General features: G+C 41.3%; 1 protein-coding gene across 4 annotated transcripts in view; it reads left to right on the top strand.

Moving 5' to 3' along the window:
* The window catches only part of KIF3A (kinesin family member 3A), a 35,881-nt gene that overhangs the window by 3,157 nt on the left and 17,862 nt on the right, over positions 1-14,862 (top strand). Inside the window, exons 1-8 of one of the 4 annotated variants that reach the window (XM_067566458.1) lie at positions 3,074-3,201; positions 6,607-6,889; positions 8,447-8,591; positions 8,918-9,002; positions 10,389-10,494; positions 11,664-11,803; positions 12,459-12,656; positions 13,699-13,873. In XM_067566458.1, the coding sequence (XP_067422559.1) occupies positions 3,196-3,201; positions 6,607-6,889; positions 8,447-8,591; positions 8,918-9,002; positions 10,389-10,494; positions 11,664-11,803; positions 12,459-12,656; positions 13,699-13,873 (1,138 nt within the window). In that variant the 5' untranslated portion in view covers positions 3,074-3,195. Of the gene's footprint in view, positions 1-3,073; positions 3,202-5,302; positions 5,391-6,513; positions 6,890-8,446; positions 8,592-8,917; positions 9,003-10,388; positions 10,495-11,663; positions 11,804-12,458; positions 12,657-13,698; positions 13,874-14,862 lie in introns of those variants that run through there. The other 3 variants (XM_067566459.1, XM_067566462.1, XM_067566460.1) reach the window with 3 other exon arrangements.

The raw sequence follows: 14,862 nt of genomic DNA, 5'->3' as shown, positions 1-14,862 counted from the left end.
TATATTAAAAATCCCCACCCAAAAAATTCCAGTAAACTCATGGAGTAGTAGACCAGTGGTTTTCAACTTTTTTCGTTTGCAAACCCCTACAAAATTTTGAATGGAGGTGTGACCCCTTTGGAAATCTGAGACTTAGTCTGCAGACCTGCAGGGGTCTGTGGACCACAGGTTGAAAACTGCTGTTCTATGGTAATGACACCCTTTCGTGGACCCTTTAGACATAGTATTTGCAGACCATAGGTTGAAGACCACTGGTGTAGACCAACTGTTGCGGTAGTGACTAAAATGTTGTGTTACATGAATGGAGAATATGTTCAGCAAAAAAAAAAAAAAAAAAAAAAAAAAAAATTAGACCTTTATCATAATAAATATTTTCAATTAATTCCCACACATTCAGTGCCAAATCATGTCACTTTTACTTGGATTGGTTAGTACCTCATTCCACAAGTAAGCCAGTTGATTTCAAAGTTCCACTCAGTCTGATTAAGGATGGCTGAATTTGTCCATTAACTACCATCGGGCCAGATCTTGCTTTCATTTAAGTCAGCTGAAGTTATGGCAGGGGAAAAAATGCAAGACTGGGCTACAATTCCTACCTTTTCTTCCTTTAGAGTATCTCCAGAATCTGTCCCTTCCTCTTTCCTTTCCTTGTGCTGACTACTGCCTTGACTACAACCTCGTTCGGAGTCCTTCTCTCGTGTACCCTGTGCAATTTCTCCTATAGCTCCATCCAAAATGCTGCTGCTTGGGGCAGTTTTCCTACCTGCGACTCAAGAATTGTAGGAATTGGATCTTTGCCCTGGCTTCTCATAAAACAATTCAAGCGTCTCTTTCACTTTCATAGTTTTATATATTTCTGCTATTGCCTTTTTCTCCTCCTACACTCCCTCTTGTTCCTTTTGTTCCACCCAAGCTTCTCCCCTGACTGCTCCCCTTGTCTTTTTCCTCCACTCCTAAATTTGGTTTCTTTCATGTAGAACTTTCACATGGAGTAGACCCCCAGCTAATATATGCCATGCCCTTTCAAAGCCCCACCTGCTCTGTGGAGACATCCACATACCATTTTGTCTGTTCACTATATTTGAACCTCTTATGTTTAGGTTATAAATGCTTGGCCGGTGGGGGGTTGAGGGGAGGGAAGAGGGCTAAATGTCTCCATTGGTTTAGGATTCTTTGCACAACTGTAAAGTACTATGTACCGTTTTGGCACTATGTACATAATGAAACATAGTTGTGAAGAGATTGTGTTTTATTTACTGCCTTGTTCTTACGTTTCTGACTCACTTTTGACACCGCCTATGGGTCTGAGGAAATGGTATACACTCCTGTAATTATGTATAAGTTCCCATGCATATTTCCCATAATTGCTTGTTGTATAATACTATATTAGGTATCTAACTCATGCTCTTATAAAAACTCAGTCTTGACCCTGCCATATTTCCACCTTCTCATATAACCTGAGGGCATATGTGCACAATTGCTAAATGCTATGGACCTCTCCTTCTTCCTTCTGATATGGATGTTTTTTGTAGACGTATGCAATCAGAGGCTGAGTCTGCCCCATCTCTACTTCCCCTACTGTGGCTGTGCATTGTAACTGTAAATGGGGGTGGGTCCCTGTAGTTGTGCCTGTGCAGTTCTACTCTGCAGATGGCACAGGACTCCAAGATGCTACATAGGAGATTTGCTTTGCAGGCAATGTAGCGAGGAGGCTGGAGTGAAGGAATCCCTATGGATTTTGGGGGAAGGATGCAAGGAGACTGAAGAAGGATCAGATCCATTTCTTTATGTGGAGTGGGTGCATAGGAGGTGTGGGGTAAAACCACAGCAGAGTTTTGCTGTTTTACAGTTACTATTCTTCCTATGAGGGGATTATTTCTTCCCAGTTCCCAGGATGCATGCAAGAGCCAGGATTTGGTCCTCAGTATAAAAATACTGTGGTCTCCTTTTTTCACAATGACTTTGCTCTGAAAGAGGAAATTTGGTCTCAATATTTGCTCATTTTACTCATGTGAGTAAGGCCCACTGATGTCAATGAGAGTATTTGTGTGAGCAAGGAGCTCAGGCTTGATTTTGTGCTGAGCAAATGTGAAGGTGCTCAGCCCTTTGCACGACCAGAAGCTTTCACGGTGTTGTGTGATAACTCCTTCCCATCGGTACCTGTCACAGTGTAGCCCTAATTACAACAGAGCCTTCTACCAAGTAAACTAATAGCCAGACTATAGTAAACATGAACATCTACAGTCATTGGGCCAGGTTCTCTGCTGCAGCAGAGAGGAGGAGGCCATCAGAAACTGGTTATTATTATAGCTCCCTGATTCTGTGTCCCCGGTTCTTGGCTTCCACCCTGGTTAGAGCAAATTGGGAACTTGTCCTGACCTATGCCAGCTGGCGAAAGTCCCGGAAGAGGCTGTCTGTCAATTCAGAATAGCTAGAGTCTAGCAGTGCCCCAGCCTGGCCTTTCTCTGGGTCAGGAGGCTGAGGTAGAAGCTAGGTATATCCTCCTCGACTCGTGAGTGAACCTCAGCTGGCCAGATAATGCCGGATCCTGGCCCCTTTGCTGGACGGTGTAAGGAGTACCCCTGCGCAGATCAGACTGCAGGATCAGCGCCTAAAATGGGGCAGAGTTCACCGAACGAGAAGCCATAGACAAGTGCTAATGATTAGTTAATTCGAATTAATTATTATTAATGATGCAATGGGTGACAACAAGAACAGCTCCATCAGGCTGCTGTTCTTGCTGCTGCTGCTTTTGGGACCAGCTTTCCAGCCTGCGCTGTGCACGCGGCTGCCCGGCCGCTGAGCCCTCGCGCGCCACCTCGGCAGCAGCCCGCCCAGCCCCCACAGAGAAGCCGGCGCGCCGGCTGCTGCGGCACTGAGGATGACTCTCCCAGCCCCTGCCTCACCCCTCATTGGCTGAAGTCCTGCACCAATAGCTGTGCGGAAGAGAGATTTGCCCCGCCCCATCCCTACACCTATTGGTTGAGCGGCCTCCGCGTGGCGCGGGGATTGGCTGACCGTCCAGTCACTCGGGCGTGGAGGAGGAGGCGCCGCGGCTCCCTCCAGCGCCCCTGTTATTGTTACACTGTAGCGGGGTCGGGGTGACACTGAGGCCGCCCTTCACCCGCGGGCGGAGGAGCTGCTGCTGCTGCTGCTGGGTGCGGACCGGAGCCGCCCCACAGGGACCCGCTCAGGATGCCGGTGAGGATCCAGCGCCGGTTCGCGCCCTCGGCCCCGCCTTCCCTGTCGCCACACGGCGTCTTGTGCCGTTGCTAGGCTGGCGCTGGGCCTGGCTGGGAGCAGCGGGGGGCCTGGCATTGAGGGGCGGTGGTGGAGTGCGGAGGACGGGGGGGGGCTGTGGAGTGGGTCTAGGTCGGAGTCTGGCGCTGAGGGATGGTGGCGTGCAGGGCACACGGAGGCCCTGGGCTGAGCGTGGTGCAGGATGCTGGGAGGCCCTGATAAAGCGCTTGTCTCTGGGTAGCGGGTGTGGGATGCCCTGGGGCTCCTGATGCAGGAAGGCTCTAGAGCCCCTGGGTTTAAGGCACTGGGCCTAAGGTTCACAGTGTGGGCAGGCCCTGGTCCGTGTAGCGGGGATGGTGCAGGCCCAGGGTGCTGCAGAGACCTGAGAGAAGGACGATGTAGGGAAGTGCTAGACGAAGCTGGTGGTTGCAGTTTGACTTAGGGAGGCTTAAATCTTATGCATTTATAAGCTGGTAAGATGGTGGGTGGTGGAAGAGCTGGGCAATATCCCACTATTGCTTCGAGTAATAGCTTGTTTTGTAACTCAGGTCCCTCTTGCCAGCTGCTGTGTTTAGTATATCGTCTGGTTTTTACCAATAGATCTGTATGCAAACAAATCTCACGGTTCAGTGCAGAACTTAGTCATTGCAGGGTTCAGGAAGGGAATTTCTTCCACACCTCCAACAGAGTATTGTAAAGTGAAAGTGTAGAGCTCTTTCGCACCTTTTTTTGAAGCATCGAGCAGTGCTAGATACTAGACTTCATGAGCCAGTGGTTTGTATCTAGTGTGGGCAAATATTATATTCCTGTTACTGGATTACAAACATTCATATTTCAATTTATTATAGATAGTAACACAGTGTTGTGCCTCCAGTGGTCTCTATTTATTATTCGCTAAGTCATCCTGAGTATTGTGCACATTTATTATGATCAGCCTGAGCTAGTAGTGATATCAGGCTATTTTTTGACTGAGTGTTGGTTGTTTTTATTTAAGGTAATATGCTTCCTAGGCCCAAAATATCTTCCTTTCCTTTGTCAGTACCTTTTGACAGGTGTTTTTGGTACTCTGTGCAACCAGTATGATTGGTGCTCCATGACTGCATGATGTACACTCCCCAACTTATTTTTCTTCATATAGTGAAATCTTAACTAGTCACAGAATTATTTTTGTTAATGTTAAGGAGTTACATGTTCAAGAAATTTAAAAGTACATGATATTCAGTGTAGCAAAAAACTACTGATCTACTGTACTTTACCTGTCATGCGTAATAGTAATGGTTTAGTTAAATAACAAAGATTCTCCATGTGACTGGATTACAGACAGAGGACCTGCAACTTTTTAGCTTTGTTGATTCTCTCTAAGCTTAAAACCTTTACTTTTAGACTACTCTGCTGAGTGTGAACAGCCATATATAATGTAAAGTAACTGTTACATTTGCCCACCCTATAGCTCTTATCATGTTTAGTCTTTGGTGATGATAATCTCTTAGATTTATCTAATCTATGTATAAAGCCCCTATCACATTGGCATGTGAGCTCTTTACAAATATTTCACAGTAAAAATAGCAATCTTTCTCTCTCTTCCCAATTTATAGGAGAAATAGCGTGATTAATATATAGAGGTCTTTTTTTTTTTTTTTTTAAATGCTGTAGCTATTTGTGTTCTAGTGTGAGTATGCTTAATTCAGAACTCTGAGTTTACTGGTCATTCTTATCTCTTATGACCTCCATAGGTTAGATTCAGCTGCTGGGAAAGCTGTATTTCTCATCCTCCTCTGCTTATTGGTTAACAATTTAATTGTTACAATGGAGTATATCCATAACCATTTTAACAATCTGAGGGCAGATGCTCTTGGCTGTGGGGAATGTTATACAGAAAGAAAGTGTTTTTAAAGCTTTTTCCTTTTCCTCAGTCTTGCTAGATTCAGTTTTAGCCAGCTGTTCTTCATCTGGGTGCTGATCGCAACTGGGCACTGAGGAAGCTGGGAGAAAGCACCATCTGTTTACCTTTGATGTAAAGAAGGCATAGAGCTGGGTGTTGGCTGTGTGCTGCTGGTACTTCAGCCGGTGTTATTTAACTAGCTCTCCCAATGGCTTCATGAAGATACTGAGTAATGGGGAAAGGGACTGAGTCTTGTGGAGCAGTATAGGTGAGGACTTTGGAGATAGAGGAATAATGTCCATAATGGACCTACTGGCTTTATAGACCATACCAGGGAGTGTCTCTTATTTCTGGGGCCCCGAGGTTTGTGGTGCTGGTCCTTTGATGGAACAATAATTGACCATCCATTCAACAGGATGAGTATATATAATTCTCTTGCCTATTGGCTGGAGGAGCTCATCAACCAGCAGAACAATGCTGCCTAAATAATGCCTTGTCCTAGAGCTTGATAGCAATCCAGGATACTGGCTGCTAATCGGTAGCAAAAAAGCCCCCAGTTTCCAGATATTAACATCTTGATTAGCTGGCTTAGCAAAAGTTAGGTGCAGAGTTATAATTAGCAACCTCTGTAGCATCAAGTGATAGGTTTTTTTAGTACTGGCTGGGCTATTGTATTGATGACTGACAGATGTCTTTAATCAGAAATGTTCAACTCAAAGTATGTAATTGTTGGCTTACAATTCATATTTTGAAATACTTGATGGCAGATTAGAAAACCTTCATCCATTTCAGGAGTATATAAAAGACACAGAACCCCAAATATAGTCCCCCTAAGTTACACTTGAAGTAGAGCTGAAAGAAGGGTGTATATGAACTTTTTGCCAATATTCACTTAAGTTAAAAAGGAAATTTCTGTTTGGCTGTGTTCATGACCCTTCTGTATTTGAATTCTGGAAATGTTCAAGCTTACATGTGTTACTAGTGTACATAAGCTAAAATTCACGTTTTGCAATTGAGTGTTGGTCAAAATCAAATGTTTAACAGTATATGTGATTGTAAAATCTGCAGTTTGTGTTGATTACTTACTTACATCTTGCAATCAAGGAATAAAAACAATATCAGTGGAACTAAGCAGTATAGTGCACATGGTTTCAAATAAACAAATATTTTCAACAAAGTTTGCAAACAAAGAATCACTTGCTGAAATTCACAAATCTTGAATGACTAATAAATTTGAATTTCACAGTCTGTACAATTTGTGAACAGAAGGTTATATTAATCAATTAAGTTCTTTGTTGTACTCTATTCTCTCAGCTCCAATTTATAAATCATTTCTGTTCTGAACTCTTAGGCCCCTGATCCTGCAAAGATTTACACGTACTGAAATATATGCAATGGGTTTATTCAGTGTATACGTTTAAGCACATCTGTAAATCTTACACTGTAGCACATGAAGATGTGTGTTTGGTTTTTCATGTATGTAGATCAACAAATCTGAGAAGCCGGATAAGCCTGAGAGCTGTGATAATGTCAAGGTTGTTGTCCGATGCCGACCTTTCAATGAAAGAGAGAAAGCAATGTGCTACAAAATGGCAGTTAATGTCGATGAAATGAGGGGAACTATTACTGTTCATAAAACAGACTCTTCCAACGAACCTCCAAAGACATTTACATTTGATACAGTTTTTGGACAAGAGAGTAAACAGCTTGATGTCTATAACTTAACTGCAAGACCAATTATTGACTCTGTCCTGGAAGGATACAATGGTAAGTTCCTTATTATCCTAAAAATGAAGGATCCCATTTTGTATTCCTTGTGCTGTCAAGATTCCAGCTGATTTTCGTGGGAGTTTATTTGAAGAAAGACTGCAGTTGCTAGCACCATATCATTCATATAGTTAACTGTGACCTCTTTTTTACTTAAAATAGAATGTCCGATTAGGGTATTCACAATTCTGAGTTTCATGTTACTAATGATTGCCTTTTATAATTAATAATAGATAAACTGATAAATTATGTTGTGAGCATCTGGCCCACTAACCTTGCCAAAGCCTATCTTCTCAACTACTTTTTTCTGTTCATAAAGGATTTGCATTTTATTTATCTCTTTTAGCAAACCAGATTTTTGAGTACTTTTCATCTTGTAAAATATTAGTACCCCTTCATGTACGAGCAACTCTGCAATAACAATTCGACATGTATATATAACAGAAGGAAAATGTTGGTAAGGAAATAGATTAATGTTTTCAAATGGGCAATTATAAATAATAGTAAGTTGCAAAGATTTAAAGATCTAAGTGAAATACTTCATTTGTATTGGAATAAGTATAGATGTAAAATATAGGAAGTTCTCTGAAGTTTAAATGCTAATGCAAAAGCTTTAAGGCTCTGCATAAAGAGTGTCCAGATATTCAGTCCAGAAAGTATCTGTTTTGGCCTTGGGGTTTTTGTAGCTGCAACAAAGCATAAACCTGACTTAGAAGCCAAACTTATTTCTGCAGTACTTGGGCCCATGATTCTGGTAAGTCTTTCTGGTGCAAGAGAAGCAGGAAGTGTCATGCCTCACAGATCGGTGATGTATACCGAATTGTTACTGATTCTGAAAACCTATATCCTGGCTTGTGCTATGGCCGTATGTGGAATTTGGCCTATACTGAATTAATTTGAGGCTGCTACAACTGTTTTTGAGGGAATGCTGATGCCCACACATAGAGAGTGACCTGGAGCAAGCTGACACTAGTCTATAGCCAGCTACCATTTAAAAAGAAACTTATGTTTCTCCCTTATGCTTGTCTTAACAGGTATATACATATTCTGGAACATGAGCTAACTTTTGTCTAGTTAATTGCTCTTCTTTGCCTTTGTACAAGACAAAGATTGAAATAACCTAGTTTTTAAATTTTAAAGAAAATGAGTAAACCTGCCTGAAGGAGGAGTCATTCATTCTACAGTTGGCATATTTGTTCTCCCTGTTAATAGAATGCATTATTGATTGGCCTAGCTCTGACTGTGTGAGACATATACCTAGAGTAGTTGTTGTGCTTGAAATAACACATTAGTCATTTTAAAACCTTCCAGTACAACTTTGCCATTTGGTGGTGCCACTGTTTTTTAGACCTCTCGCAAGACTGATAAGCAGTAGTTCAGCCTTGTTTGCAAGACTGTACAACACTTGCATTTCCTCTAGGCCTGTATAGTGTGTTTTGGAACAGCTGGTAAGTTCTAACACCTCATTGCTGGTGGTTTTAGTGGTGCTAATGGAATGATAAAAAGCTGCCACCTTTGATATTACGATTCATTATAAATATTTTTTTTGTACTGCAGGCACCATTTTTGCATATGGACAGACTGGAACAGGCAAAACTTTTACCATGGAAGGTGTACGAGCTGTTCCTGAACTTAGAGGAATCATCCCCAATTCATTTGCCCATATATTTGGGCACATTGCAAAGGCAGAGGGGGACACAAGGTACACTAATTTCCTTCCTTTGTCTCACCCCCATCCCTGAGACAAGCAATAGATTGAAGTACATCTTTCAAGCATCTTGATTAAAATCCTGACACCCGCCCCCCCTTGTTAAAGTCAATAGGAGTTTTGCCATTGACTTCATTAAGGGCCAGGATTTCACCTCTTGTGCTTAAGCATATCTTTGTTTATAAATCTGTAATATGTCAGTTTATATTAGTACATTGCATATTTTCTTTGTACACTGAGACCAAAACAGTTACATTTTAATAAATGTAACAAACATTTTAACAAATATTTCAGTTTATAAATGACATTTTTAACCTTAGGTTTTTGGTTCGAGTTTCTTACTTGGAAATTTACAATGAAGAGGTCCGTGACCTGCTAGGAAAAGACCAGACACAGAGGTTAGAGGTAAGGATGGAGTATTTTGAATCACTGACATTTTTCATTTTAAATAAATTAATTGTCTCTTCAAGAAAAACTGTCTTAGTTCTTTAATATTCAGATCTTGGAGGGGGAGAAAAGGTTTCCTTAGCACCAAAGGTGACCTTTTGGCACCGTCAGTATTTTTCCTTTTCTCATTTCTCCTTCTCTCTTACCTTTTAGTTTAATAATGTAACGTTATTTCCCTCACGCACTAGTCTAATTCCCTTCAGGATAATCTGGGGAAGACTATCTGAAAATATTTAAAAAAGGATACAAAAACATATTTCATTGAGCACCTATGTTGCTGTCAAGTGGACTCATTGGCTGAAGTACTTTTGTCCTTTACACTGGTGCTTTTCCTACGGTTCCTCAAGGGAACTTCTCCCACTTTTAGGGCAAGCTTTCCCACAATCTTAAGATCTTCCCCCAAAGATTTTTGGGAACTCCCTGACAGACATCTGTAGAAGGCTCAGTGAATTCTGAACCTGTTATAAGAGCAACAGTTTGCAGAGTGGTATATTTACTTTCTGTTTCTAGACCAGTGGTTTTCAACCTTTTTTCATTTGTGGACCTTTAAATTTTGAATGGAGGTGCAGATGCCTTTGGGAATCTTAGACAGAGTCTGCAGACGCCTGGTGCGTCCACGGACCGCAGGTTGAAAACCACTGTTCTAATCTAGACCATAGCTTTTTAGCTGACTTCATAACAACTCTTCCCAGGGCTAGGGGAAAAGATGTGGGTATCTGAACATAATAGGAGAGTGGCCTGTAGGACACCCTCTTCTCATATAGTAGCAATTAATTGAAACCATTGTTTGTTTTGAAGTACTTTTCTTGAGAAAAGAAATAAAAGCTGGACAAGCCAGCTTGTTAAATACATCAGAAATTCTCAATGGTTTCTGGAACAAGGAAATAGTTGATTAGACCAAGTGCTTTCTCTGCTCTTAAAGGCATGTGGTGAACCGTAGGCTTTGACATCTCACTAATTCCTCTGTCTGGCAAACTGCCTATTAGAAAACATGGAGAGAATTGTGGTTCTCATTTAGATTGAATGTGTTATGTGCCTGTGTCCGTCTCTGAACCCCTCTTTGCAATCTCTCTGGAGATTTGAGTCATTCTTTTGATTTGTGTTCCTTCCATTTGCTTTGCTTTGGGAGAAGTAGCAATGAAAGGCTACCCTGTAATACTCTTGATCCATAGGCCTGTATGGTTCTGATAAGTCATAGCTTCTGTTCTGTGCTTCTAGAAATAGAAGTAAGCTAGCGCATTATGCTATGATAACTGGTATGTGTGAATACTATAGAGAACAACTTCCAAAAATAATCTCTGTGCACTTCTTGGAAATGCTCAATCAAATCTTTTACTTTTTTAGGTTAAAGAGAGACCTGATGTGGGAGTTTATATCAAAGATCTTTCAGCTTATGTTGTAAACAATGCAGATGATATGGACAGAATCATGACGCTAGGCCACAAAAACCGTAAGTAGCACTCATTATTCGAGTTTTAAACTCTTGTGCAGAGCACAGTTTAGTACAGCATTATGCAGTGCCATGTAGAGAGCTGATTTTAAGATCTGAGTACAGTCTTCACCTCTAGTGTAGGAGCTCTTCAGGAACAGCACTCTCAGCTGAGCAATGAGAGGGGGTGTCCCCTTGATAACTCCTGTGATTCAGGGGCAGCCAAGGAAGGCTGGACTGACCCTAGACAGCAGCCTCTCTTGTCTGGAAGGCTTGTTCCAACGTGGAGTCTTGAAGGTGCTGTAGTTCAGGGTATGAGAGCGGGGCCTTGAAAGTACTGTAACTGGGGGTGTGAGAATGCAGCAGAGCAAAAGAGGGGGACCACTCCTAGTGGGTCTTGAACTTGCCCATTAATTCTCCTTTTCTTCTTCTGACCTTTGCCCAGGTGAACAAGCATTAAACCAGTATTGTGTTCTGTAGTGTGGTAAGATGGTGATGCAATTGCATGTTTTCTCTGAGCAACAAAATATCTCATTTTAAAATCCAGGACTCTTTCTGACTGAAGTATTCTAGATTAATGTGCAAATCAAGTAAAGGTAATGACTCACTGCCATTGTGCTGAAAACTGTAATATTCTGATTACTCTTAAAATACAACTCAATCAGCAAGGATTAATGGTCTAAATCTATTGGGTGCTGAGCATCATATGGCTTACATTTGCAGTTTTTGCTGAGTCAGTTATTTTCCAAAGTAGATGAATGGGTGTGACGCTGCTTAGTGCCTTTTGGGATGGGGCCTTGGAAGGCATATGCAGGACTATAACTAGAAGCAAAACCTCTGCTGGTCTTTCAAATGATTGCATGTCCAGATTGAAGATGAATGCTGCAATTTCAAGCACCAAAAAAAAAAAATCCTTCACCACTGGGTCTAAGGGGAAATGAATCACATTTATTAGCTGCATCAGAAACCCTGAAAAATGTTGGATGTTATTGCTAAGATAATTATTCCTCACTAATTATTAGGTATTATCATTTTCAGAAGTTAAAAAACAAAGGTATTCGGCTATTTTAAGTAACATTATAAATCCTGTAAATTATAACTGCTTTGTGGCCTCTTTGTTTTCAGATTAAGGACTATTTTACCATACATTTCATTGTTAATTGTGATGTTTTTGGGTCTTTTAACGAAAGGTTCTGTTGGTGCCACTAATATGAATGAGCACAGCTCCCGTTCCCATGCCATCTTCACTATTACCATTGAGTGCAGCGAGAAGGGTGTTGATGGAAACATGCATGTTCGTATGGGAAAGCTACACCTTGTAGATCTAGCTGTAAGTAGTAATGTGCAGATCTAACAAAATGCTAGTTGTGGGATGGTTACTGATTGTTAAGCTGGACCCTTAACAAGACAGGCAAAAGGCACTGGCCCTGCCTCAAAGAGCTTGCGATGTAAGGCCCAGATCTAAGAAGTGACTCTGTGGGGACAGACTCCTGAGGAATCCCACTTAAATCAGGTCTGCATGGGTACAAAGGTCTGCCTATCAAGAACAAAATACAGGATTGGGGCCTTTCTTATACATGCATAATTTTCTCAATGGAGGGGATGGCCAAGGGAGGACAAGAGGTACAATAATCAGATTTTTAAGGTTACTCAAGTATGTTATGGAACCATTTAGATGCATATTACATACACTCTTGTAAAAGTGTTATTGCTTATAAGTTAGTAAATGTTTCTTTTCCCTCACATCTGCTGATTGGGGAACGGGGAGGAGAGGATCATGTTTAAACACTTACCATTGGGGTGATATGCAATGTTGTGTATAACTACAGTTTGTCTTTATAAAATAATTTTTTTACATGGGAATGATACATTCAATTTTTCCAGCTGTGTTGCTGGTCAGTGCTACCTTGAGTTTAAAAATTCCATTAAGATCTGCTTGACTCTGACCCTTCACTCTCTGAATGCCTGTGTATTCCTTTTGCCAGGGGTCAGAAAGGCAGACAAAAACTGGAGCCACTGGGCAACGACTAAAAGAAGCCACAAAAATTAACCTTTCACTTTCTACTCTTGGGAATGTTATTTCTGCCCTGGTGGATGGCAAGAGTACTCACGTGCCCTATCGTAACTCTAAATTGACTCGACTTCTTCAGGATTCCCTGGGGGGCAATTCAAAAACCATGATGGTAAGAATGGGACACACCAAAGTTCAATGTCCCAATAAACTAGTTTATATCTTTAAGGTGAAATGGAAGCAAAATTCTCATTGGAATAATTTGATATTGATATTTATTTCAGGACTGTTCACTTTCATTGATGCATAGACATGTAGGGCAGCAAGGGACCTTGAGAGGTCAATTTAGTCCAATCCCTATACTGAGGCAGGACCAAGAATACCTAGAGCATTCCTGATAGGAGTTTGTCTACTTATTCTTAAAAACCTCCAATGGTGGTGTGTCCACGAGCTCCTTTGAAAGCATGCTATGGTGCTTAACTATCCTTAGAAAGTTTTTCCTAATATCTAACCTAAATCTTCGTTGCTGCAGGTTAAGCCTGTTACTTCTTCTACTTTTAGTGGATGTGGAGAACAATTGTTCACCATTCTCTTTATAACAGCCCTTAACATATTTGAGGCTGCTTTCAAGTCCCCGCCACCCCCAGTTTTCTTTTCTCAAGACTTAAACATGCCCAGTTTTAACTCTTCCTTATAGGTCAGGTTTTCTAAATCTTGTATTATTTTCTGTAGCTCTTTTCTAGTCTCTCTAATTTGGCACATCTTCCTTAAAGTGTGGCACCCAAACTGCAGCCAGTATCCCAGCTGAGGCCTCACCAGTGTGTATAGAGCAGGACAATTACCTTCCGTGTCTCCTATGCACCAGACTGTTAATATACTCTCACCCTGTACATCTTTTAGCCTTACCTCTATCTGACTATAAAATTATCACTTCATGGAAATGTAAGGCTATAAACCAGTGCAAGAGTACGCAGACACACACAATCATATGGAAGCTGTGTTTGTGCATCCCAGGGCAGAACTGAGTTCATGCTCTGAAAGCAGCAGGAAAGTACAGTTTGCAGGCAGAAAATTACCGTAAGGGATTTGCAGAACTGGGCATGGGTCTCCTTTTACATTTCCTGTTCTTGCAACTACTTGTATTTGTGTCGTTCAAGCTTTTATATGCTGCTACATACCATATACACAAGTAACTCCTTTTTTGTACGTAACAGTGTGCAAATATTGGTCCAGCAGACTATAATTATGATGAGACTATCAGCACATTAAGATATGCCAACCGTGCCAAAAACATCAAGAATAAGGCCAGAATTAATGAAGATCCCAAGGATGCCTTGCTTCGTCAGTTTCAAAAAGAAATTGAAGAGCTTAAAAAAAAGCTGGAGGAAGGTAACTTCCCTTGTTCCTAATAATGTTCTCTGTCCCTTTGGGTTATTCTGTTCCTATGTGACACGTCTCCTTATTAAAGACTTACTATGGTAGACTTTTCAGGAGTTTTGTAAGTAACATCTGAAGCCCCTGTGCTTTTTACATATGAGTTTTATTTACATTAGTCTCAAGTAAAGAGAAGAAACCCAACGATCCCCCATAAATAGAGAGAAATAGATGGTATGCATATAACTGCTCTGAATACAAGCTAGAGCTTTTCTACAGTTAAGTATTGGATTTGTCCACTAGATGGTATTTAGAGCTAACATAAGATAGCAGATTTCATCTTTTCTTTTGTCCTTGGTTTAGGTTTGGATGTGACCTATATATAATTGAAATGTACTAATTTTAAAAGTCTCATTCATGTTCATTTAATGACTAATAGGTGTCAGGCTGGGGACAAGTGCAAATTGGATTTTTTTAAACAGTATAATGACAAAGGATTAAATGTTCTCCCACTAGCAAAAAAAAAAAAAGCACATGGTAAGGGAACAAGTGCCTCTTAAACTCAAACTGAACTCGTGGAGGTGGATTTTAAGTCTCTCTCATAAAGAGCAAGGCTATGGAAAGCTATGAAATCATATGGTTCACAGGCTCTGTGAGTAACTGAACCCTGCAAGTGCCATCCACAAGAACCAGCCTCTTCCTAGGTGAGGTCCTTGGCAGCATATCTCCTGAGGGAGCAGAGCTGTTATTCCATTGGCTCATATGGCCACATCAGTACCCTCCCTCCTGTGGATAAGGGAGAAGGCACAGAGGGGGAGATAATGTAGCTTTAACACCCACGTGGATTTCCACTTGGAAATCTCTGTAATCCGAGAGAGACATGGAAAGTACGGCAGTGCTCCAAGACACTGTTGTACCCAAGTAAAATTGAAGATAGATCAAATGCTGCTGTTACAATTAATTCTGTGATATGCTGTGGAAGAGAATGCATTAGAAACATATAC

The sequence above is a fragment of the Emydura macquarii genome, unplaced genomic scaffold, assembly GCF_026122565.2.
Source record: "Emydura macquarii macquarii isolate MOO-44397 ecotype Brisbane River unplaced genomic scaffold, CSIRO-AGI_Emac_v2 contig_2768, whole genome shotgun sequence".
NCBI lineage: Eukaryota > Metazoa > Chordata > Testudines > Chelidae > Emydura > Emydura macquarii.
Note: the sequence above shows the minus strand (reverse complement) of the source record. Positions and strands in the feature narration are given on the sequence as shown.